Source organism: Marmota flaviventris, chromosome 7, assembly GCF_047511675.1.
Source record: "Marmota flaviventris isolate mMarFla1 chromosome 7, mMarFla1.hap1, whole genome shotgun sequence".
Lineage (NCBI taxonomy): Eukaryota > Metazoa > Chordata > Mammalia > Rodentia > Sciuridae > Marmota > Marmota flaviventris.
The window spans coordinates 31,636,010-31,659,245 of NC_092504.1; the positions used below are offsets into that span (position 1 = coordinate 31,636,010).

At 35.1% G+C, this 23,236-nt stretch overlaps 1 protein-coding gene across 3 annotated transcripts in view; it reads left to right on the forward strand.

The window, feature by feature from the left end:
• Ube2k (ubiquitin conjugating enzyme E2 K) overlaps window positions 1–23,236 on the forward strand; it is a 68,751-nt gene that overhangs the window by 23,130 nt on the left and 22,385 nt on the right. The window contains exons 2-4 of one of the 3 annotated variants that reach the window (XM_027938562.2): window positions 7,058–7,151; window positions 12,627–12,685; window positions 22,670–22,752. In XM_027938562.2, coding sequence (XP_027794363.1) covers window positions 7,058–7,151; window positions 12,627–12,685; window positions 22,670–22,752 — 236 coding nt within the window. The remainder of the gene's footprint in view (window positions 1–7,057; window positions 7,152–12,626; window positions 12,686–22,669; window positions 22,753–23,236) is intronic. The other 2 variants (XM_071614224.1, XM_027938569.2) reach the window with 2 other exon arrangements.

The following is a 23,236-nucleotide window of genomic DNA, read 5'->3' on the forward strand; positions in this document are numbered from 1 at the left end:
ATAATCCTTAAGAGTAAGATTTTATGTTTATCTGACTAAGGGTTAGGCAGTGTTTGTTATTTGCTGTAGCTGCAGCTGCAGGTATCAGAGGCTAAAATTTCCCCTGGTGTCCTTGTTTTTGCCTCCCTTGTTGCCTTAGGAATTCCTTAGAAACTTCTTAAATTAGGTCTGAGACATGTAATCTGTTGTTATACAGGAGCCCTATTAATGGTAAGGTGTTAGGGGGATGGAAGGATTTTGTAGTCCTGTAATTGGGTTTGAGTCTGTTAATGAATCTATAAACCTGGGCTGTGACCTTCACAAATGCTTCTTTGTCAACCTTCCTCTTTAGGTGAGAATGTTAAGTGAGGCCAGAGGACTGGATTTTGGATATTTCCCGTCCTTCAGGTTTATTTGCTCTAGTAAAACTTGAGTTTGATAGACTCTGGTACAGTATATATTTTTTGGTAGCTCTTGTTTAAAAGGACATAACAGAGCTGGGCACAGTGGTGTATGCCTATAATCCCCCAGGGACTCTGGAGGCTGAGACAGGAGAATTGCAAGTTTGAGACCAGCCTCAGCGATTTATCGAGAGCTTAAGCAATTTATCAAGACTCTGTCTCAAAATGAAAATAATAAAAAGGACTGGGGATATGGCTCAGTGGTTAAGTGCCTCTGGGTTCAATCTCCAGTAACAACAACAACAAAAAAAGAATGGATGGGCATGGTGGTGCATGGTGCATACTTGTTGTCTTAGCTACTCAAGAGGATGGGGTGGGAGAATTCAAGTTCAAGGACATCCTGGAATTTAGTAATATCCTGTCTCAAAGTAGAAAATAAAAAGGGCTGGGGATGTAGCATGTGCCTAGATTCTGATCTCCGAATGGGGGTCTGGGAACTGAATGCTGTGGGCTTATTTCAAAATGGCTGCTTTTTTCCCCTCCTGCTGCCAGAAACAAAGGAATTTCTTTCCCATTTTCAGTGTGAGAACCTGATAGTAGTGGTCTTGGCAAAAAAAAATACTAAAAAAATTGGGGAGCTTTAGTCTTTTTGGAGGGAGGGGGTAGTACCAGGGATTGAACCCCAGGGCACTTAACCACTGAGTCATATTCCCCAGCCCTTTTACTTTTACTTTTTTTTTTTTGTACCAAGGATTGAACTTAGATACTTGATTAGTAATCCACACCCCCAGCCCTATTTTATATTTTATTTAGAGACAGTGTCTCACTGAGTTTGTTTAGTGCCTTGCAGTTGCTGAGGCTGGCTTTGAACTCGGGATTCTCCTGTCTCAGCCTCCCAAGCCAGTGGGATTACAGATGTGGGCCACCATGCTTGGTTTACTTCTACTTTTTATTTTGAGACAGGGTCTTGCTAAATTGCTGAGGCTGGCTTTGAACTTGCGATCCTCATGTCTCAGCCTCCTAAGTTTCTGGGATTACAGGCATGTATCACGGCCAGCTAGTCTCATATTTGTTCTTTCTTTAGCCTACAAGCATTCTCCAGTTACTTCAGGGACATTACTCTGGTAGGAGTTCCTGCAAAGATTCTCATGAACTTCTCCCTCTGCTTAAGTTGTGATTCTGTATATTCTCTTGTCTCTCCTATTTGGGATATAGCTCTTTGCCCTGTTGACTTCAGTTTTCTGATGGAGCTAAGAAGAGTTTTCATTTTCAGTTTTTTTTTTTTTTTTTTTTTAAACAGGCTTACTTCTTCCTATGGGAGTGATAACTGCCAAGCTTTTTCAGGCTGGATCAGAAGCCAGAAGTCCACTTATTTACTTTTATTTGTAGTATTCAGTTAAATTGTACCACAGTTCTTGTAGATCCCTCAATTGTTGGGTTTTCAAGTTATTGGTTTTTCATTATATTTAATATTATTTTTATTTTTATGTGGTGCCGAGAATCGAATCCAGTGCGTCACGCACGCTAGGCAAGCACTACCATTTAAGCCACATATACCTTCTTTTTAATATTACCTTTAACACAATGTTACCATTGTGATTTTTATTGGTATCACCTTATGGGTATAGCTTTGTACAGGTATGGGGTAATGGATCAGGTATTAAGAATTTTGCCAGTATAGAAAATATAAACTGCAATTTACTTTTATCTAATTTTTGTTTTGCATATTGGTGTTCATTTCTAGCACTATTTATTAAAAATACAATCCTTTCTCTGTTAGTTTGGTCCCTTATTAAAGATCAGTTTATTATGTGAGTATGTGTCTACTTCTTGGCTTTCTGTTGGTGTGTGTCTATCCTTTTACTAATTTTGTGCTTTTTAAAAAAATTTTTTTAGATGTTGATGGACCTTTATTTTATTTATTTAATTATATGCAGTGCTGAGAATTGAACCCAGTGCCTCATACATGCTAGGCAAGTGCTCAACCCCAGTCCCCACCTCCAGCTATCTTGATTATTATAGCTTTAATAGTGAGTTTTGACATCAGATACTGTGAGTCATTCAGCTTTGTTTTTCCTTAATATTGTGTTGGCTCTTCTAGTTTTTTATATTCCGTTTTTTTTTAAAGAATTTTTTTTTTTAATATTTATTTTTTAGTATTTGGTGGACACAACATCTTTGTCTGTATGTGGTGCTGAGGATCGAACCCGGGCCGCACGCATGCCAGGCGAGCGCGCTACCGCTTGAGCCACATTCCCAGCCCCTCCGTTTTTAATGTCTATTGAAATAGCTTGCTCTGGGGAATTTTATTGGTGTTGTAACAATCTATAGATCATGTTGTGAGGAATTGCACCTTTATATTGTTGAACCTCCCTTCTGGTTTTAGAATATAGAATATCTCTGCATTTTATTTAAATATTTGTTTTGTTAGGGTTATTATAGTTTTCCCTCCTTCCCCTCCTTCCTTCAGAACCCAGAGTCACTTTATCATTTAGCCATATTCCCAACCTTTTTTATTTATTTTGAGACAATGTCTTGCTAAGTTGTTGAGGCTGGTTTCGAAATTGCAACCTTCCTGTTTCAACCTTCTGAGTCTGTGAAATTGTAGGTGTGTGCCTTGGCCACCTCACCCAGTGAGGCTTGTAGTTTTCTGTATATACATTTTTGGTTTGGTACCCTGGATTGAACCCAGGGATGCATAACCATTGAGCCACATGGGGGTGTTGCTTTTAAAATAAATATATTTTTTTTAGAGACAGGGTCTTGCTAAGTTGCTTAGGGCCTCAGCCTCCCAGTTGCTGCGATTACTGGAGTGCACCACTGCACTTAGCTCTGCATATAGATTTTAAAAATACATTTTGTTAAGTTTACGTCTAAGTCTTTTGTGGTGGGTGCTGTTGTCTCATAGTTCTGGAGACTAGAAGTTTGAAATCGATGTTTTTGGTAGGGTCATGCTTTTGAAACCTCTAGGGGAAAATCTTAGCTTCTTGCAGTCATTAAAATGAATGACACATGGTTTGCCATTCATGTACTCTTTTTTGGCTTGTAGGTGTATCGTTGTAATCTTTTGTTTTCATGTGACATTCTCCTTATCTTTGTCTTCATAGGCCAATTTCTTTTATGTTATATACAGAGAAATTATGTCTGTATTTCTTCCCTTTTAACAATGGGATACATATCAAATACCTTCTTCTTACTGTTGCTTTTTCTAACATAATTATTTTTCCCCCTTCTGGTACTTAGAATTGAACCCAGGTTGCTCTACCATTGCATTCTATCTCCAGCCTTTTTAAATTTTTATAATGAGGCAGAGTCTCCCTAAGTTTCTCATCCTGATCTTGAACTTGGAATCATGTCTCCCCTTCCAGGTTGCTGGAATTATAGGCAGGTGCCACAGCTTTTGGCTTTTACATCTTAATAAATAGTTTATGTAAAAATTGTTTAGCTAGGGCTGGGGTTGTGGCTCAGATGTAGAGCACTTGCCAAGCATGTGTGAGGTACTGGGCTTGATCCTCAGCACTACATAAAAATAAAATAAAGGTATTGTGTTCACCTACAACTGAAAGATAAATGTTTTTTTAAAAAATTATTTAGCTAGCTGTAGCTTCTTCAAAGTGAACATTAGGAAAAAACACGACTTCCAGAAGTTCTCCTGTGTTTAGCAGAGTTGGAAGAAAGTGTAGTAAAGTAGCTTTGCAGCTATCCTTACAAAAGATGTAGTTCCAACCCAGGCATGGTGGCACATGCCTATAATCTAAGCATCTTTGAGGGCCCAAGGCAGGAGGATTGCAAGTTTGAGGCCAGCAGGAGCAATTTAGTGAGATCCTGTGTCAAAATAAAAAATAAAATGGGGTGGGGATGTAGCATAGTGGTAGAGCATTCCTGGGTTCAATATCCATACTGCCAAAAAAGAAGATTGTGCAAAAAATAACAGTTCTTCAGGGTTTTATCCATAAGACTCCTTAGTTGTTGCAGTCATTAAAGTGAATGACACATTGTTTTCGTATTTATTTTCTGAAATCACATTCTGTTCTTAGATTGGCAGCAGAATTATGAAATGAATTTCACAAAATAGGGCTTTGAAATCAAAGGTTTTGTACTTAATATTGTTAGAACTTGCACACTTGATCTTTGTCTATCTAGGAGACTCATTTAATTCTGGTTTACGTATTCTCATTTTACAGGAATAAAATTAAGTTAGATATAAGTGACGCGTTTATATTAATAGCACAAGTGCCAGAAGTAGGATTTAGCACACATCTATACTCTCCAAAAACCATGACTTTTCTAATAATGTCATCTTTTGCCATTTTTCATGTCTTCCTTATGTTTCTGAGTCTTTAGCTGGGATTTTAAATTGGTTTATGGGAGCACTGGGATTCAAATTTTGTATGATTATAAAATAATTGGATGCTTAAATTACACTGTGGAGGTATAAAGGATCATTGTTTTTGATGGAAAAATTAAACTGAAAAATCCTTGTTTTTTAATATCCATTTTCTTTTTATCTTATTTATCTGCAGGGAAAGCTTGATCCTAGACCATGTAGTATGCTTTTTTGTAATGGGAATATATCATGGTGATGGTATTTTCAACTTATTTAGTAAAATTTTCATAAACTAATGGTGTTTTTTTTCTAAGGTGAAAAAAAGATCTATTTTTTTTCCCCTCTAAATTATTGTTTGGATAATAAGTGAGGCTTGTAGTTTTCTGTATATACATTTTTGGTTTGGTACCCTGGATTGAACCCAGGGATGCATAACCATTGAGCCACATGGGGGTGTTGCTTTTAAAATAAATATATTTTTTTTAGAGACAGGGTCTTGCTAAGTTGCTTAGGGCCTCAGCCTCCCAGTTGCTGCGATTACTGGAGTGCACCACTGCACTAAGCAGGAATGCTCTACCACTATGCTACATCCCCACCCCATTTTATTTTTTATTTTGACACAGGATCTCACTAAATTGCTCCTGCTGTGGATACATAAAATGATAGAGGTATAAAAATTAATAATTATTCAATATTTTACTAAACAGAATTGGGATAGTTCTAGAAAGCAGATTTTCTAATCTTTGTTTACCTCCTTTATTTGTCCCCAAAACTTTAGTCTAATTACATTCGTTAGTATACTAACATTTTAGGGTATTTCTTTTTAGAGGAGATTAGAGGAAGCTATAGAGGTCTTTTAAAGTAAAGTAAAAGATCTGATTGCTCTGATTTTCCTTAAAAGTTTTAGGGGTAAAAATGAAAATCTTTAGTTAATACTTGTGGCTTCTTAAATTGGTCAGTAAAGTTGGATGCCTTCAGTTTTCATCACATTGTTTATTCTTGTACATACCAGACAAAGTATTTTTACTTTTGCTAAAATGTACATTTCTTTCTCTGCCACAACACCATGAATGGTAATGATTTTCTGGGGCACAGGAAGAAATTTCTCTTTTGTGCATATTTATAATTCAATTTCACTTTTTGGATAAAAACATTTTCAGAAAAATATGAAATACTTTGAAACATAACAAAGGTTATGAAATAAACCAATAGTAATTAGAACATTTTAAAAATACATTAAAGTAATTCTGGTAATTCTGTGTTATTAGAAGAGAGTCATGAAGCCGGGCACAGTGGTGCACGCCTGTAATCCCAGCCATTTGGGAGGCTGAGACAGGAGAATTGCAAGTTTGAGGCCAGCCTCAGCAACTTGGCAAGACCCTGTCTCAAAATTAAAAAGAGAAGGGGGATTTATCTCAGTGGGAAAGTATCCCTGGATTAAATTCCTAGCACCCTCCTCATATATATATTTTCAAGAAGTCATGAAATTTTAGAAATTTGGATTTTAAGTTATACATTGTTTCTGTACTAAAAATATTTAGTATAGAAAAAGTGAAACTGGGGTGTGTGTGTGTGTGTGTGTGTGTGTGTGGTGAAAGAAGCTGAGGACCTTAAAGCAGATATTCTTAACACTGTTCCATCCAGTAAGCAAGTTTTAAAAAGATGGTTCCAAAACAGAAAAATTTACTCTTGAAATCTTAGGCAAGACTTTGTTATAAAAGTAGATGTATTATGTCTGTTAAGTAAAAATAAGGAATTTGACAAAACAAAATACATATTTTGTATATGTATTTTGTTTTGTTAAATTTGTATTTTAGGTTTAAATTGAGAGAAGGGAAGGACTTTATATATTAGGAATGTGGAATAAAACCAGTAAGATATTAGGATAAAAGCATAAGTGGAGGTACCATTTATAGGCAGGTAGGTACTTGGGAATATTAATGTGAATTCCATTGAATAGAACCGAAGTTCCCTGAAGGTTCAAAATCTTAACTACATTTAACTACAGATGAATAGGTTTATCACTTTGGACTTGACATATGTGGAGTTAGCAAATATAAATAAGTTGTCTGCTATTTTTCTCTAATAACTTTCCCATAAAGTCAACAAGCCATTTGTTCTATTGTTCAAAGTGGTGTTATTTCATTAAGAATATTGAAGTTAATATTTCTTACTTTCTTTGTTTTAAATACTCTTAAACTGGCTAATTAAGTCCTAGAAAAGGACAGTTTATTTTTCTAGAGTAGATAAATCTATGAAAGAGGGGCTTTAAGTTTTTTATAGGTAATATTTTAAAATAGGCCTTTTCCTTGTTGACATAACTAACATTTATTTTCTGTTTATTTTTAAGACGAGCAAAAATCAAATTAAAGTAGATCTTGTAGATGAGAATTTTACAGAATTAAGAGGAGAAATAGCAGGACCTCCAGACACACCATATGAAGGCAAGTACTTTTTTCTGTATCAAAATATCGTGCGTATTAGAACTTGTCTGAAACATTAAATCAGAATTAATTTTGAGCATCTATAAACTACATAGAAGGTAACTACATTTGGCTTAGTATATACAGCAATTTTTAAAATGATAAATTTAGATACTTAATCCAGACTGACTTTTCTTACTGAATTTTAGTTAATTTTTTCTTTCCCCAAAAGAGATTTAGCACAGCTAAGTTACAGGTTGTGCAGGTTAGAATTTTTAAAACGTAATAGAATGTTAAGCCTCTTTCTTATATAGTCTGTAGACTCTCAAGTTACCCTTCATATGGTATTTATAACAAACCTTGCCTTAAATTTCTGATTAACTTTGTTTTTGCTTTTTAAAGCTCCTCTCCCATTTGTCATATGGCATTTCATTCACTCATATATCTTCATACTGGTTGTAGTTCATGTATTTAATTTTCTTATTTAGGAAAGTTTTGAGTGATCATTTTTAGATTTATAGAAAAGAAAGTAGATAGCTTTACTTAGTTTTATGTTCACAAATTAAGTCTGTAGCTCCTTTACTGTAGACCACAGAATTTGAGGGTAAGATATATAGAGAGAAGCTTTAGCATTTTAATTTCTCATTAGGCAAATCTTCATGAATGAATATTATAAATTTGGATTAAGCAGCATAACCATGGTTCTTGGAATCTAGGTATTCAGATATTTGTTTAGTAGAAAGCATGTAACAATATGTGGTAGCTCTTTAGAAGCATTACATGTATGCATACTCATATGTTTGGTTCTTAACAAATCTTATGAGGTAAGTAGAGTTATCACTTTTTCATAGATAAAGAAACTTAAGCTCAGAGAAGTTAATTAACTTATCTAAGATTTGATATGAAGAAGAGGCACAGCTGGGATTTGAGGCTTAATAGCCTTTTACGTCAAAGTTATACTTTTAATAACTTGCTACTTTGGAGTGAATCAGGATTGATATTGGAAGGGGTAATTATGATTATTCTGAATATGGTGGTTCTATAATTCGGTATTGAATAGTAACCCCCCAAATTGAGAAAAGTCTAATATTCTTGAATATTTTTGTCCTTATTCAAAAATTTAAAGACTCTAGTATGTAATTAGCATACTATCTTTTTGAGGGGTGGGTGTGATACTGGTGATTGAACTCTGGAGTGCTTTACCAGTGAGCTATATCCTGAGATTGATTGATTGATCAATTTGGGGGTTAGGTTTTTGCTAAGTTGCCAAGGCTGGTCTCTGATTTGGAATCCTCCTGCCTCAGCCTCCTGAGTTGCTGTGATTACAGGCATGTGTCACTGAACACTGCTTATTTAGTCCTTTTGATAGTAAACATAGAAGAGACCTTTAGTTATATCTTACAAAAAATTAAGTGCTTGTCTTAATTGCAAATGCTCGGTTATACCTGCTGCTTCTTGAAGGCAGGCATAATAGTTCTTGAATTATTTTTTTAGATTGTATAGATGTTTTATTTTTTTACTTATACTGGGAATTTAACCCAGAATCACTTTATCACAGCTGTATTCTATTCCTTTTTATTTTTTATTTTGAGAAGACAGGGTCTTGCTAAGTTGTAGAGGCTAGCCTCAAACTTGGAATCTCCTGCTCATCCTCCTGAGTTGCTGGAATGATGGGCATGTGCCACCACTCCTGACTAAATGTTCTTTTTGGGATTTGTTTTGTTTTGTTTTTTGAAGGCATTAAGGCAACAGTATTATTCTAGAGTTCTTCCAGCAAATTTTTGTAACAGACAAGATACTTCCTGAGCTTAGTTGTTAGATGAGAAAAATTTCTTACCTTCTTAGCAACTCTTAATAGGTAAGTGATTTTTAAAAAAATATATATATAATATTTTTTAGTTTTAGGTGGACACAATATCTTTATTTTACATTTATGTGGTGATGAGGATCGAGCCCAGTGCCTCATGCATGTTAGGCGAGTGCTCTACCATGGAGCCACAATCGCAGTCCCAGTGATTTTTTTTTTTTTTTAATTGGATAAAGCACATTTTTTTGTATTTCTTTTTAGTTAGAAATGTTTGGTAACTAAGTATTTAATCCTGCTTCTGCTTTTAAATAAAACAGTCTTTTGATAAGATTAAGATTAATATGTTTTTTGGATATTTGAGTTATACTATCTCATTCTGTTCTTTTTGTCATAAGTATTGAGAGTATTGAGATGATCATTTTATTTAGTAAAAGTACCATACAAGGACATAAATTAGAAACTTTCTTTGAAATGTAAGAAAAATGTTTAAATAATGTTTCTTGCAGGGTTCTTACTTTTTTTTTTTCTTCTTTTGGTGTTACTGGGGAATCCAACCTATTGATGCTTTACTACTGTGCTAAAACCCCAGCCCCTTTTATTTTTTATTTTGAGACACAGTCTCACTAAGAGTTAGAGGCTGACCTTGAACATGCAATCCTCCTGTCTCAGCCTTCCGAGTTGGCAGGATTATAGGTGTGCCCCACTGTGCCCGGCTAGTTGTTTGGTTTTTATTTGATGATGGGCATTGAACCCAGGGCCTCTCACATGCCAGGCAAGTGCTCTGTCACTGAGCTACACCCCCAGCCTCTTTGTGTTTTTTAATTTTGGTTTAAATTAAAAAGCAAAAGCAGAAGTTTACATGTAGAATGTTAGACATGTTTTTAATCTATTAGGTAATGAGGAAGTCATTTTATATAGTATTTTAAAATAATCAGATTGAGAAGTAGAATACCCATTGAAAAATTGCTGTGATGTGTGTTTATTAAACTCAGTTTTCTTCTTTTGACTAATAAAATAACTCAGTGGTAAAAGAACAATTTACTTTCTTCCTAAAAGTTCTTTTTAGTTTCTAGATTACTGTTGATTGGCCAAAAATTCTCATCCCTTTTCAACCACAACCATTTTTTAAAAATTAATTTAAAATTTAATTTATGAATTTTTAATGTTAAAAGCTCTTCTTAAAGCAGGGAGTAGTAGCTTATATCTTCTGTAGGCCCAGCTACTTGGGAAGCTGAGGCAGGAGGATTGCTTGAGGCCCAGGGGTTCAAGGCTAGTCTGGGCAATTAAAAGAGATCCTGTATTGTGGAGGCGGGGGGCTATTCTTCAGGAGGTAACTATTTAAAATGAATGCTGTTTTTGTTTTTATGCCTATGTGTTTTCCTGCACTGAGGATTAAACACCCAGGGTTTTATGCATGCTAGGCAAGTGTTCTGCATCCATGATCTCCCTTCCAACCCCTCCCCCTGCCTTTTCCTTTTTTTTCTTCTGAGAATGGGTTTCAGTATGTTGGCCCAGGCTGGCCTTAAATTTGTTGTCCTCCTATCTCACTCTCCCAACTAGCTGGGATTACATCTGGTATATACAGTGTGTTTTGTAAAAAATTCCCTTATATGTATCAACCTGATTAAATATAATCTGTGACATTTTTGGTCAATGATGGACTATGGATTTGAACAGTTGTCTGTTAAAATTACATTGCCTAGTGACATTGTAACTGTCCTGGTATATTCTTTTTGCACAGTGATGAGATCACCTAATGATGCTTCTCAGAACACATCCTGTTGTTAAACGACACATGAATGGTATTATGGTTAATGCTGTAGTGATTATATATTATAATTTTTCAGGTAATAATGCAAGACAGAACATACTCTTAATCTTTTAGGCAGAAGGCCGAGAAACATATAAGACAACATGTAACATGGAGTAGAAATAAAAATATCTCTGGGCTTGCACACTGCTCATAAGAGATTGTTTTGGACATTCAAGAAATAATAACTTTGTATAAAGGATGGTAATCTGAAATTTAATCAGGAAAAATAAATAGATTTGTAGGAAGAAAAAAGAAGAGCCTATTGTAATGTTCAAGTCAAATTTAATCATGTATATTTGATTTGAAGCTAGTATTTATAATTCTGAAAGTTATTTCAGTATTCACAAAATTTTCTATTACACTTCTGTTACCTGTCCCCCCCCCCTTTTTTTCTTTTCATTTCTTTATTCTTTACTGCTATCATATGTTTTGTGATTCAGGCATCTGGTTCTATTCATGTATTTAATGGATGGGACTCTATTGAAAAGAATTCTAAGAGAAGAATTGGAACTCAAAAGTGCTTAAGGAAAAGGGTACCAAGTGAAATGCCCTTTTCCCCAGATCCAAAATCATCCATTTATAACAATGGAGGAGGTGTGAATGTGAGAGAATGTAGGAAATAACTGGGGAAAGTTTCCTGCTTGACTTTTTTTTTTTTTAGTATTTTTATTGTTGAATTTATTTATTTTTTTTTTTTTTACTTATTTGTATGTGGTGCTAAGAATCCAACCTAAGGCGTCACCATGCTAGGCAAGCGCTCTACTGCTGAGCCACAACCCCAGCCTCTTGACTTTTTTTTTAAGAGCTGAGCATATAGAATTTTGATGTTAATAATGCCTTCCCCCATCGGTTTAATCACCTAGGGACTAGTCTTTATCTACTCCATCCCTTGATAATTATGAAGCAAAATACCATAGTTTTATATGTGTTTCAGTAGCACAGTTTTATTTGCTGTTTTCTAATAATATTCTGTGTCAATAAGTCGTAAACTCTTAGAATCTTTGGAAAGTTAGACATAGGATTCAAGACTTATTCCATGAGAATTTCCTGAGAGAAAGTTATCATTTCTTTGAATGCCCTAATTATGAGAAATTAGAAATACTTTTTAAAATATCTGTTTAGTGACTGGTTTCTTAAGACAACTCCAAAAGAAAAAATGTTGTCTTCTGTTTGTATACAGCATTACTGGTTAGAACAGCTTCTTTATAAGTTTGCATTTTATATATCCATTTAAAGGAAGAGAATAGTATCTTGTCTTCTTGGATGTCTTATTTTATTTTAAAATATTATTTATTTATTTAAAATATTTTATATTAATTTTTTAAAATTAACAAAAAATGTTAGCATTTAATTTAGGTCACAAGATAAAAGATTGGGAATTTTTTTTTTAATTCAAGAGAACCAGTTAGAAATAGATTTTTGAGTTTGTGGCCTAATCTATATTCTTTGTCTCTGTACATCTATTCTTTTGTATCTCCTTGCCTTCATTCTTTTTATTTTTTTCCTTCCACAACCCCCACCCACCCCACCCCCAGTGTTATTAGTGACTCTTTTGTTGACTAGAGGCAACAAAATGAAATGGAAGTTAATTGTTTTCATGAAATATTTGGTATTGGGTTGTCTGGATTTAATTTATTCATGTATGTCTAGTCCTATTCCTCACTGATAAACGAATTGCTGATATGAAAATGGGTCTTATGGATGCTTTAAAATAAGTATTAAATAAAATCTGGTGCTTTTGATGATTTCCTTTTTGGGTTTCCACTTTAAAATTAATTTGCAGTCGAATATAAAATAATGAATGTTTTTAAAAGTTTTGTTAGTATACTTGGTTTACATATTTGAGTTGAACAGCATTGTTTTCCCAATTTTTTAGGAGGAAGATATCAACTAGAGATAAAAATACCAGAAACATATCCATTCAATCCCCCTAAGGTATAGTAAACCTATTTTTATGCATGAACTTTTGAAATTATTTTATACTTGGCTCTACTAATGTATGTTTTAGTGCTTATTAAAGTTACCACTTTATGAGTTGTTTGCTGTGTTTAAGATTTCAGGCCATGGCAAGTGGCTTGCTTCTGAAATTAGAATAAAAAGCAGGCTTACTCAAAAGCAGCCAGTAGTGGCTTTACATTGGAATAGAGTGTGCATCCAATAATGACTCAGATACTGGGTCTGCAAAAACTTGCAGTGTTCCCAGATTTAGAGAGAGGTTCTTACTTTGCTCAAAGAAGCAAGTGTTTTAGGGAATAATGTATTCTTCATTCTTTCAGTAATTATTTGAATATTATGTACCAAGGAATATAGCAATAAGGCTTTCACTTCTGCTTTCATGGAGCTCACATTCTATGAGAAGTAATCAGCAAATAATTGCAAAAACATTTTAAATGTGAAGTGGAAATGATCTTACCTTACCCTATGGTCATGTATAACAAGAGGTAGCCTGAGCTGGTGTTTTTTTTTAAACTGAACCTCTTCCTTCATGTTTTTACTTTTGCCACTATCACAACTTTTAATTTAGCCATTCAACTTAGGTACTTACTTCCCTATTTTGCCTGTTATTAATCCCTTCCATCTTTGCTATTTCTAATCTTCCTAAATATAGTTTAGGTTATCCTTCTTTTCGTTCTCTGTTAATAAAAGTCTAAACTCCTTATCTTGGCATTTAAAGTCTCCTACAGCCTGACCCCAGTTTTCTTTTCTACCCTTATCTTCTACATCTCCACCCACAACATGGTCTTGTTTTCCAACCTAGATTATTGGCTCTTTGTGGATGATATTTATTCTTTCATGTTTTTTCTCTAATTTTTGCTTGAATCTTTTGTCCTTATTTGAAATTCTGGCTTTTTTAAAAGATGAGGGTGAAGTGCCACTTTTCTCCATTAAGCCTGTCAGATATTTCCCATTAGCATTTTATAGGATTTATATAGTACTTGCATAAATTTTTGTATTATTTTGGACATGTATCTTTGACTTATTTTTATTTGCTCCTGAGTCAAGGACTGAGTTTTACACCTACATATTATCTTTGGCTCCTCATAATATAGTGCCCTTTAATATATTATAGCAGTTCTCAGAACTTTGTGGAATTCATACTCTCAAACTATTAGTTGTTCCAACTTAAGAATAAACATGGTGGGGCTGGGGTTGTGGCTCAGTGGCAGAGTGCTTGCCTAGCATATTTGAGGCGCTAGGTTTGATTCTTAGCACCCATATGAATAAATAAAACAAAGATCCATCTACAACTTAAAAAAAAAAAAAAAGAATAAACATGGTAATGGGAAGGGTGAATTTAGAACAGCTACCAGAATGGGATATCTCTGCTTGATGTACATTTATTTTTTGACATGCTCCCTCCCCTTTTTTTTTAATTGTGGCAAAATGTTCATGGCATAAAATTTGCCATTTTAACTATTTTTAGGTGTGTTGGTTTTTTTGTTTTGTATTGTATTGGTACTTGGGATTGAGTCCAGGGGCACGTTACCCTTTACCACTGAGCTATACCTCCAAGGTTTTTTTGTTTTTTTTTTTTTAATATTTATTTTTTAGGTGTAGATGGACACAAAACAATGCCTTTATTTTTATGTGGTGCTGAGGCTCGAACCCAGGTCTTGCCGGTGAGTGCTAGGCGAGTGCTCTACCGCTGAGCCACAATCCCAGACCCTGGTTCTTTTTTTTTTTTTTTTTAAGATTTTATTTTATTTTTTTAGTTGTAGTTGGACACATACCTTTATTTTATTCACTTATTTTTATGTGATGTTGAGGCTTGAACCCAGGGCATCTCACGTGTTAGGTGAGCACTCTGTCCCTGAACCACAACCCAGCCACCACCACCCCACCAACCCCCGCCCGTTCTTTTTTTTGGACATGGGGACAAAATGAAAAAGTTACTGAGGGTCTTGTTAAGTTGCTGAGGTAAATTTAGTATCCTCCTGTCTCAGTCTCCTTAGTCACCGGGATACTAGGATTATAGGTGTGCCTCACTGCATCTAACTTTTAGATGTATTGCTCAGCAGCATTAAATATATTTTTGTGCAGTTGTCATCACCATTCATTTCCAGAACTTTTTTGTGTTTTTGTAGTACTGAGGATTGAACCTATAGCCTTGAGCATGCTGGGTAAATGCTCTACCACTGAACTACATTCCTAGCTTTTTTCAAATTTATGCTTTGAGACAGAGTTTCACTAAGTTGCCCAGTCTGTCCTTGAACTTGTAGTCCTCCTGCCTCAGCCTCCCAGTATCTGGGATTATAGGTAGCCTCTTGAGAAATTCAGATATAGGCTACAGGTGTGTGCTACCCATTCCTGGATTTTAATTCATTCGTTTTAAAAAACAGAAATAAGATGGAAGAAAGAAAAGTGCTGTAGATGGACTGCTCTCAACCATTATACTTAAAATGACAGGTAAAACTGTCACTTATGGTCTGGGTCAGTGGTAAAGTGCTAGCCTATCATGAGTGAGGCCCTGGATTTGATTCTCAGCACCACATAAAAAAAATAAAGGCATTCTGTCCACCTACAACTACAAAAATAAATAAATAAAGGTTAAATTGTTTATAAAGATCACTGGACTCTCCTTCCATGATCCTGGGAAGAATGAGTAAGGACACAATCTCTGAAAGTATGAGTGTGGTTCTTCCAAAACAGTCAGTCAACAGTTAGTTGAACAGTAAGGGTTCAATCTTACCTCGATTTCACTGGCTTTATGATTTTAGGCAAGTTATCTAATTTCTGTGTACTTCAGTTTCTCATTTGTTTTAAAATCCTCTCCTGGGATTATAAAAATGAAAGGAGTTAACACATGTAAAGTACTTTTCAGTAATTCTATAAAACATGTTTTCCCATCTTAGTATCTTTCAAATGAGAATCCATATTTCAGTGGATTAGCATATCATCATTTAATTTGAAGAAATTTTTGTCTTCCGTGAAGGCACTTAAAGTAATGTTTTCTTGAATAATTGATGTTGCCTGAGATTTAGTAAAATAGAATACTTAGAAAAGTGCATTTCGCAGAGCAGATACTTGGTAAATATTAGCTAGAATTAGCCAGTAAGTTACAACTAGTTATTATTTCTTTATTGCTTTGCTGGGGATTGAATGTAGGGTCTTGCACATGTGAGGGAAGTGCTGTACACTGAGCTGCATCCCTAGCCTCATAACTGTTCATATAATAAAGAATGGCTTGGTGCAGTGGCACATGCCTGTAATCCCAACAGCTCAGGAGGCTGAGGCAGGATGATCACAAGTTCAAAGCCAGCCTTAGCAACTTAATGAGGACTTAACCAACTTAGCAAGACCCTGTCTCAAAATAAAATAATTAAATAAAAAAAAATTAAATAAAATAATTAAATAAAAAAGTCTCAGTGGTTGAGCACTTCTGAGTTCAATCCCTAATACCGAAAAAAAAAAAAAATCAAATAAACAAAAAACCAAACATAAAGAATGAAGGGTTGATAAATGCTCCAGCATGGATGAACCTTGAAAACCTGCTAAATGAAAGAAACAGACACCAGATTCTCTACATTATGATATCATTTAATGAAATATCAGAAAAGGCAAATCATTATGGACAAAAAGTAGATTGGTAGTTTTTAGAAATGGGGTGGGTTAGAGAGTAATGAATAGTGTAGGCTGATAGTTACAGGATTTCTTTTTCTTTTTTTTTTTTCTTGGTACCAGAGATTGAACTCATGGGCACTTAACCACTGAGCCACATCCCCAGCCCTTTTTTATTTTATTAGAGACATGGCATGAATATGCCATATTTTAGAGACAGGGTCTAACTAAGTTGCTAAGGGCTTCTCCATTGCTGAGGCTGTCTTTGAGCTCGTGATCCTCCTGCCTCTGCCTCCGCCTCCAGATACTCTGCCAGACATGCACCACTGTGCCGGCTAGGATTTCTTTTTGAGGTGATAAAATTTTCAAAAATTAGACTCTTATTGATGGCTAGACAACTTGGAATATACTAAGAATTATGACATTTTGTACTTTTCTTTCTTCCTCCCCTCCCCTCCCCTCCCCTCCCCCCTTGGTGATTGGTCTCAGGGCCTCGTAAATACTAGACCAGTGCTCTACCATTGAGCTATACCCCTGGCTTAGTGAAATTGTGCACTTTAGGTGGGTCAATTATGTTTCAGTAAAGGTGTTTCTTTAGGGTCTGTACTAACTCCAAAGTAATTGCATAGTTCTGGCTCTGTTTTAGCACTTTGAGATAGGACCTTCCCTCTTGATCTGCAGTTTTCCTTTTTTTCAGTTATTCATGGTCAATCAGGATCTGAAAACATTAAATGGAAAATTTCAGAAATAAATATTTCCTCAGTTTTAAATTGTTTATTATAATAAATTGGTTTTCTTTAGCTATTCTTAAGTAAATTAAGCTTTATCATAAGTATATATGTATAGGAATAAAACCCAGCATATATAGGGTTTAATACTGTCTGTAGTGTGGGGCATACATTGGTAATCTTGGCACCTATTCCTCATGGATAAGGTGAGTATTACTATATTGTGCAGCTAAGATTTGAGAAGATATTAAAAACTTTCGCTTATTTATCTTTTTTTTCTGGGTGGGACTAGTAATGGGGTTTTAACCTTGGGCACTCTACCAATGAGTGACATCACAGCAGTCCTTTGTATTTTTTATTTTGAGACATGGTCTTGCTAAATTTCAGAGGCTGGCCTTGGATTTGGGATCCTCCTGCCTCAGCCTTTCCAGGCTCTAGGATTATAGGTGTAACAACCATACCAATCTTGTTTATTTTAATATGCACATAGCATATTTTCTGTTTATTATTCTCCAATAAATCCTTGACCAGAAGAGCAAAAGTTTACTTCCAGATAGAGAAGATATGTCTTGGAATTATCTGAAAATAGTGAAGGAATTCGATTAATTGTTTGTATACAACCAAGGTTTTCTCAATTGTACTATATGTAATTAATGAGAAAAACCATTAAATTTTACAGTTATCTCAGTGATTTGTTCTTTTATTAGAAACTAGGTGTGGATTTTCTTTTTCCTTGGTTTTATAAGCATACTTTTATATGTGAAATGGAGTATTAAATACTAATGTTGGTAATATTTAACGAGCATTTCCTTCTATGCATGTATGTTGAAAATAAGCATTTTATTTTGTATAACAAGTGAATTAAAACTGGTTTAATAATATAATATCCTTCAGTTTCAATCTTGAAACTGGAAATTCCTGATGGAAATGAACTCCTGTCCCGTAAGAAGTAGGAACTGAAATGTTTGTGGAACTGAAGAGTGTGTGAAATGTAGGTTGTGTTCCATAGGAAGAGAAATGATGATTAGCTGGTATAGATAATTGAGAATAGTCTCGATTTTATTATCTTCTGTGCACATGGTGTTCAGATGTGGTTTTTATATTGTTTTGTTTTTGTGGTCTTTGCATGCTCCCTAAAGCTAATGAGTATTCTAAAGCTCCAGATAGTTTGAAAATTAGTTTCGTATGGGAAAATAAGGAGACATGAATTGCTATTAGAAAATATCCTAGTACTATAAACTGTTCCTTAACCTGTTTTGTAATCAAAGGCAATTTTGACTCAAATAGGTCATGATAGGTGTCACTGTACTATTACTTATACTACAGCCCAGCCAAGTTCCTTTGGTTCTGTGCTTTTCTTAATATAGGTCAGGAATGGTAGGACTATGGTAATAAGTGGTGGTATACATGGGTATAAGCCGGATATTCAACAATAGGACAGTATTCAAGGATGCATGGGGTACTAATTTATAACATTAAGGCCTGAGAAAGGAAGAGGAAGAATTGAAAAAACCTAAGAAGGGAGATAGTTAATGGTGAAGAACAGTAAGGGGGAAAAAAGTTAAGGGCTAAAGAGCATTATATTATACAAAAAATGCTTATGTATGTACTGGTCGATAATGGTGTGTACTCTGATTTCTTTCTTTGTTTGCGCCTTTCTGCCTCTGGGAATCAAATCTACAGGCATCACCATGCAAGTACTCTACCAATGAGCTACAACCCCAGCCATGGGAGAATGATTTCTTTCTGAAATTCGAAATTATTTGTTTTGAACTGTAGATAGTACAACAATATAAAAAGTAGCTTAAGAATTACCTTAGTCCTGATATTTGCTTGATTCTGCATGTGCATCTTCAGAGAATTATATATAGGAAACTCTTCTTTAATAAGCAAGATGAGCATGACAGTGTATCCTAGTAATACCAGCTCCTTGGGTGACTGAGGAAGGAGGATTGCAAGTTCAAGGCCACCTTGGGCAACTCAGAGACTCTGCTTTAAATAAAAAAGATGAGCAATAATTAGTTCAGTGGTAGAGTGCTTGCTTAACATGCATGAGGCCTTGAGCTCAATCCTCAGAACTAAAAATAAGTAAATAAATAGGAGTAAGTTCACACATCCTCAGATCACTTTTCTAAACTATAAACTTTGTGATATTTTCTTTTTTTTTAAGATGATGTTGTTGTTTATGTCTTCCCCCCCCCATGTTTCTTACATTTTCAGTAGTAATTTAAAATTCTGTTTTCCAATTGTTAAAATATTATTGAACCATTTTGTTTTAAAGTTACAGAGTGCTGGAATTTCTTTCCTTCCTTCCTTTCTTTTTTAATATTTTTTAGTTGTTGATGTACCTTTATTTTTTATTTACTTATATTTGGTGCTGAGGATCAAACGCGGTGCCTCATACGCTAGGCAAGTGCTCTACTACTGAGCCACAACCCCAGTCCCTGGGGTTTCTTTATTGAAGTTAAAGGCAGTGGTTATTTTCTACCTGTATACATTGAATTCAATTAATGGTAAATATTAAGATGTAAATTTTGTAGTTACAGAGAGATGTTTCCTGTACATAAGCCCTGTATTATTGTCTTATTTGACCTGGACTGTATTTCAGGTATTATTTATTTTTGAAATAGGTTTGCCATAATATTTAAATTCATATTCCAGTGTGAGGCACTTTGAGATACTGGGGATCGTTTAGGAAGCAGGATGGATACATTCTTTTTAGGGAAGACCAGACAAGTAAGGCAGAATTATAGAAGTTTGGTGATTTCTGATGCAAGAAAATACAGGGTGTTTTGAGAACAGGTTGGGAAGAAGTGATATGGAAACTGAAACTTGAAGGATGAGGAGTGTTATAGTAAGCTTTTTTGCTGCTATGAGCAAAAAGACCTAAAAACAACAATTTTACAGGGGGAGAATTTGTTTGGGGGGCTCAAGCTTTAAAAAGTCTCAGTCCATAGATGGTGAAGTCCATTGCTCTGGGAGGGAAGGGAGTCAGAACATCATGGAGAAAGAGTGTGTTGGAGAAAGTGGCTCAGGAGATTACACCAAGAAGCAGAGAGAGAAAGAGAGATACAGCTCTTCTCAACAAGGACAAAGTATATACACCAAAAGCATGTCCCCAATAGCCCCCCCTCCTCTCACCACACCCTTTCAGCCTATAGTTACCATCTAATCCCTACCAGAGGATTAATGCAGTGGTTAGGTGAAGGCTCTCCTAACCCAGTCATTCACCTCTAAATTTCATTGCATAATGGACACATGAACTTTTGGGATACCTAATATCTAAACTATAACAAGGAGTTATCTAGTGGCAAAGGCTGAAGAGATATGTTACTGAGAAAATGAATATTCGTGAAGGCCCAGAGGCAAATTACCAATTTGAATTTCTCTACCTAGAGAGTGGATATGGGGTGGAAGTGAAATTGGAATTTAAGGGCTAGGTGAGGAGTGTGGAATTAAGATAGGTATATGGTGTAATCCCAGGGACACACAAAGCTGAGACAGGAGTATCTCAAGTTCAACGCCAACCTGGGCAATTTAGCGAGAACCTATCTTTTACCAAAAAAAAAAAAAAAATGCAGGTTGGGGGCTGCTGGGGATGTAACTCAGTGGTAGAGTGCCCCTGGATTCAATTTCTAGTATTGCCTCCCTAGTATTGTGGTCTTACATAAAATAAATGAGAGGTCATTAAAGGGCCTGATAGGGACACAAAATTATATTTTTTTAAAGGGGTACACTGCATTCAGTGTGGAAAATGTATTGGAGGGAACAAAAGAGAATAAAATCAAGATACTCTAGTAATCCACCTGAAAAATGATAGTCTCCTTTGAGGAGATGGTTTTGTGTGTGAATGGAGAGAAGTAGGTATCATTGAAAAAAGCATCTATTTTAAGAATAGAAAAAGAGCAAACATGTTCTAAATGGAAATGTGGAAAATGTACATTTGTTTTAGGGGTTTTGAATTCACTAATAACTTAAAGTGCTTTTTCAGATTGAATATGACAGTGAATGAGTAGGAGGTGAAGAAGTAGAGACATAGGACAGACAAATCAAGAAATCACAAAAAGAAGTGGAAGCTACTTAGCTTCTTATCAGAAATAGATTTGTAGCATATTAGTGAAGAGTTAATTTTTGTCAAGTATTTAGAACATTAGTAGGCACATACTAATTAACCTGTTACTTAATTTGGACTCATTGGTCACTCTAATAATAGCCAGGTGTGAGGTGGCTTACACCTGTATTCCCTGAGGTAATATAATATAATTTGAAGATCACAAATTCAAGTCCAGCAAGATACTGTCTCAAAAAAATAAAAAGTAATGGGGAGGGCTGGGGCTGGGGCTCAGCGGTAGCACACTTGCCTGGCATGTGAGGCACTGGGTTGAGTGTCGGCACCACAAATAAATAAATAGATAGATATAGATAGATAAGGTCTATCAACAACTTAAAAATATTAAAAAAAAAATAAAAAAAGTAGTGGAGATATATCTCTGGTAGTGTGCCCCTGAGTTCAGTTCCCAGCACTGGGGGAAAAAAAAAAAAACAAGCCAAGCTTGGTGGTGTACACCTATGATTTTTGCATCTCAGGGAGGTTGAGGCAGGAGGATGTTGAGTTCAAAGCCAGCTTCAGCAATTCATTGAGGACCTAAGCACATTGGTGACCCTGTTTCTCTAAATAAGATATAAAAAAGGGCTCGGTTTGTGGCTCAGTGGTTAAGCACCCAAGGTTCAATCCCTGGTATGAAAAGAACCAAACAAAAAAGGATTGAGCCAGGCGCTATGGTGCATGCCTATAATCCCAGCTGCTCTGGAGGCAGAGGCAGGAGGATTGGGAGTTCAAAGCCAACCTCAGCAATGGTGAGGCACTAAGCAACTCAATGAGACCCTATCTCTAAATAAAATACAAAGAAGGGCTGGGGATGTGGCTCAGTGGTTCATTACCCCTGAGTTTAATCTCAGTTACCCACCCCTAAGGGGGGGGGGGGAGAAAGAATAACAATGGTGGTGGTTTTCCAAAAGCTTGTAAATAAGAGCTGATGCAATAGATTTTATTTCTTCAAGTCTAATCTTTGTGCCTGATGAATAGTATTAAGTTTTCAAATATTTGTTGCATTATCCATGACAAAGAATTTGAAAAAAACTTATACAGAAAAATTGGGGGTATTATGTAGCCAGTTACTACATGCTTCCATGCATTTATTTTGCTTACTTTTCCCCTTTAAACCTATTCTGCATGCTCCCTCACAGAAAAAATGACTCCCTCACAGCCACTTATGCTGTATTTTGATTTTATGTACTACATTACTCAAATGGATTTTAGTCTGTTTTATTTCTCATAGATCTAGCATCATTCTATGTGAATTCTAAACAGCTAGTAATTATGGGTTTGTTTTAAGACAGAGCATTTATTAAAAGGTCTAAAAAGAACTTGTTAGTGACTGTATTTAGCTTACAGAATGTTTAGTCTTCTGCACTTGTCCCTTTACTTTGGCCAAATGATGTAATAAAAGTATTACATTATTATCCTGAAGCTTAATCTGATTTTTTTTTTTTTTTTTTTTTGTAGTTCTATTTAAACTTTTATGTGTTTTATTTCTGTTTCTTGAAAACTTAAGTGTGCTTTATGTTCTAGGTCCGGTTTATCACTAAAATATGGCATCCTAATATTAGTTCCGTCACAGGGGCTATTTGTTTGGATATCCTGAAAGATCAATGGTAAGAGATTTTTCAATTCATTTTCACTCCTCTCATAGAAATAACCAAGACTACAAGAATGTTAAATATGTAATTGCCACAAACATAAGCTTATGTTATATTTTATGTTATTGGGGCAATAATTTTATAATCTCTTAAATACATAATTGAAAATGGGTTATAATTAAGACCACAACCTGTATTTATTAATGTCAGGTGCTAGTTGTACATTTTTAAAAGTCTTGGATTTCATTGTGATTTTGGTAAATTTGACTATTTGTTGTCTCAGGAAGATATTTTCTAAGAGACTAAAAGTAAAATAAGTATTGAAATAATCTTTCCCTTGGAATATAAGCAACAGAACTTTAAAAAGTGTGTTAATTGAGCAGGTTCCAAGAAATACCTCTATAGGTGACATTTAAAAAAAAATTTAAGTTGTAGGTGAACATGATATTTATTTATTTATTTACTGTTTGTTTGTTTATATATATGTGGTGCTGAAGAT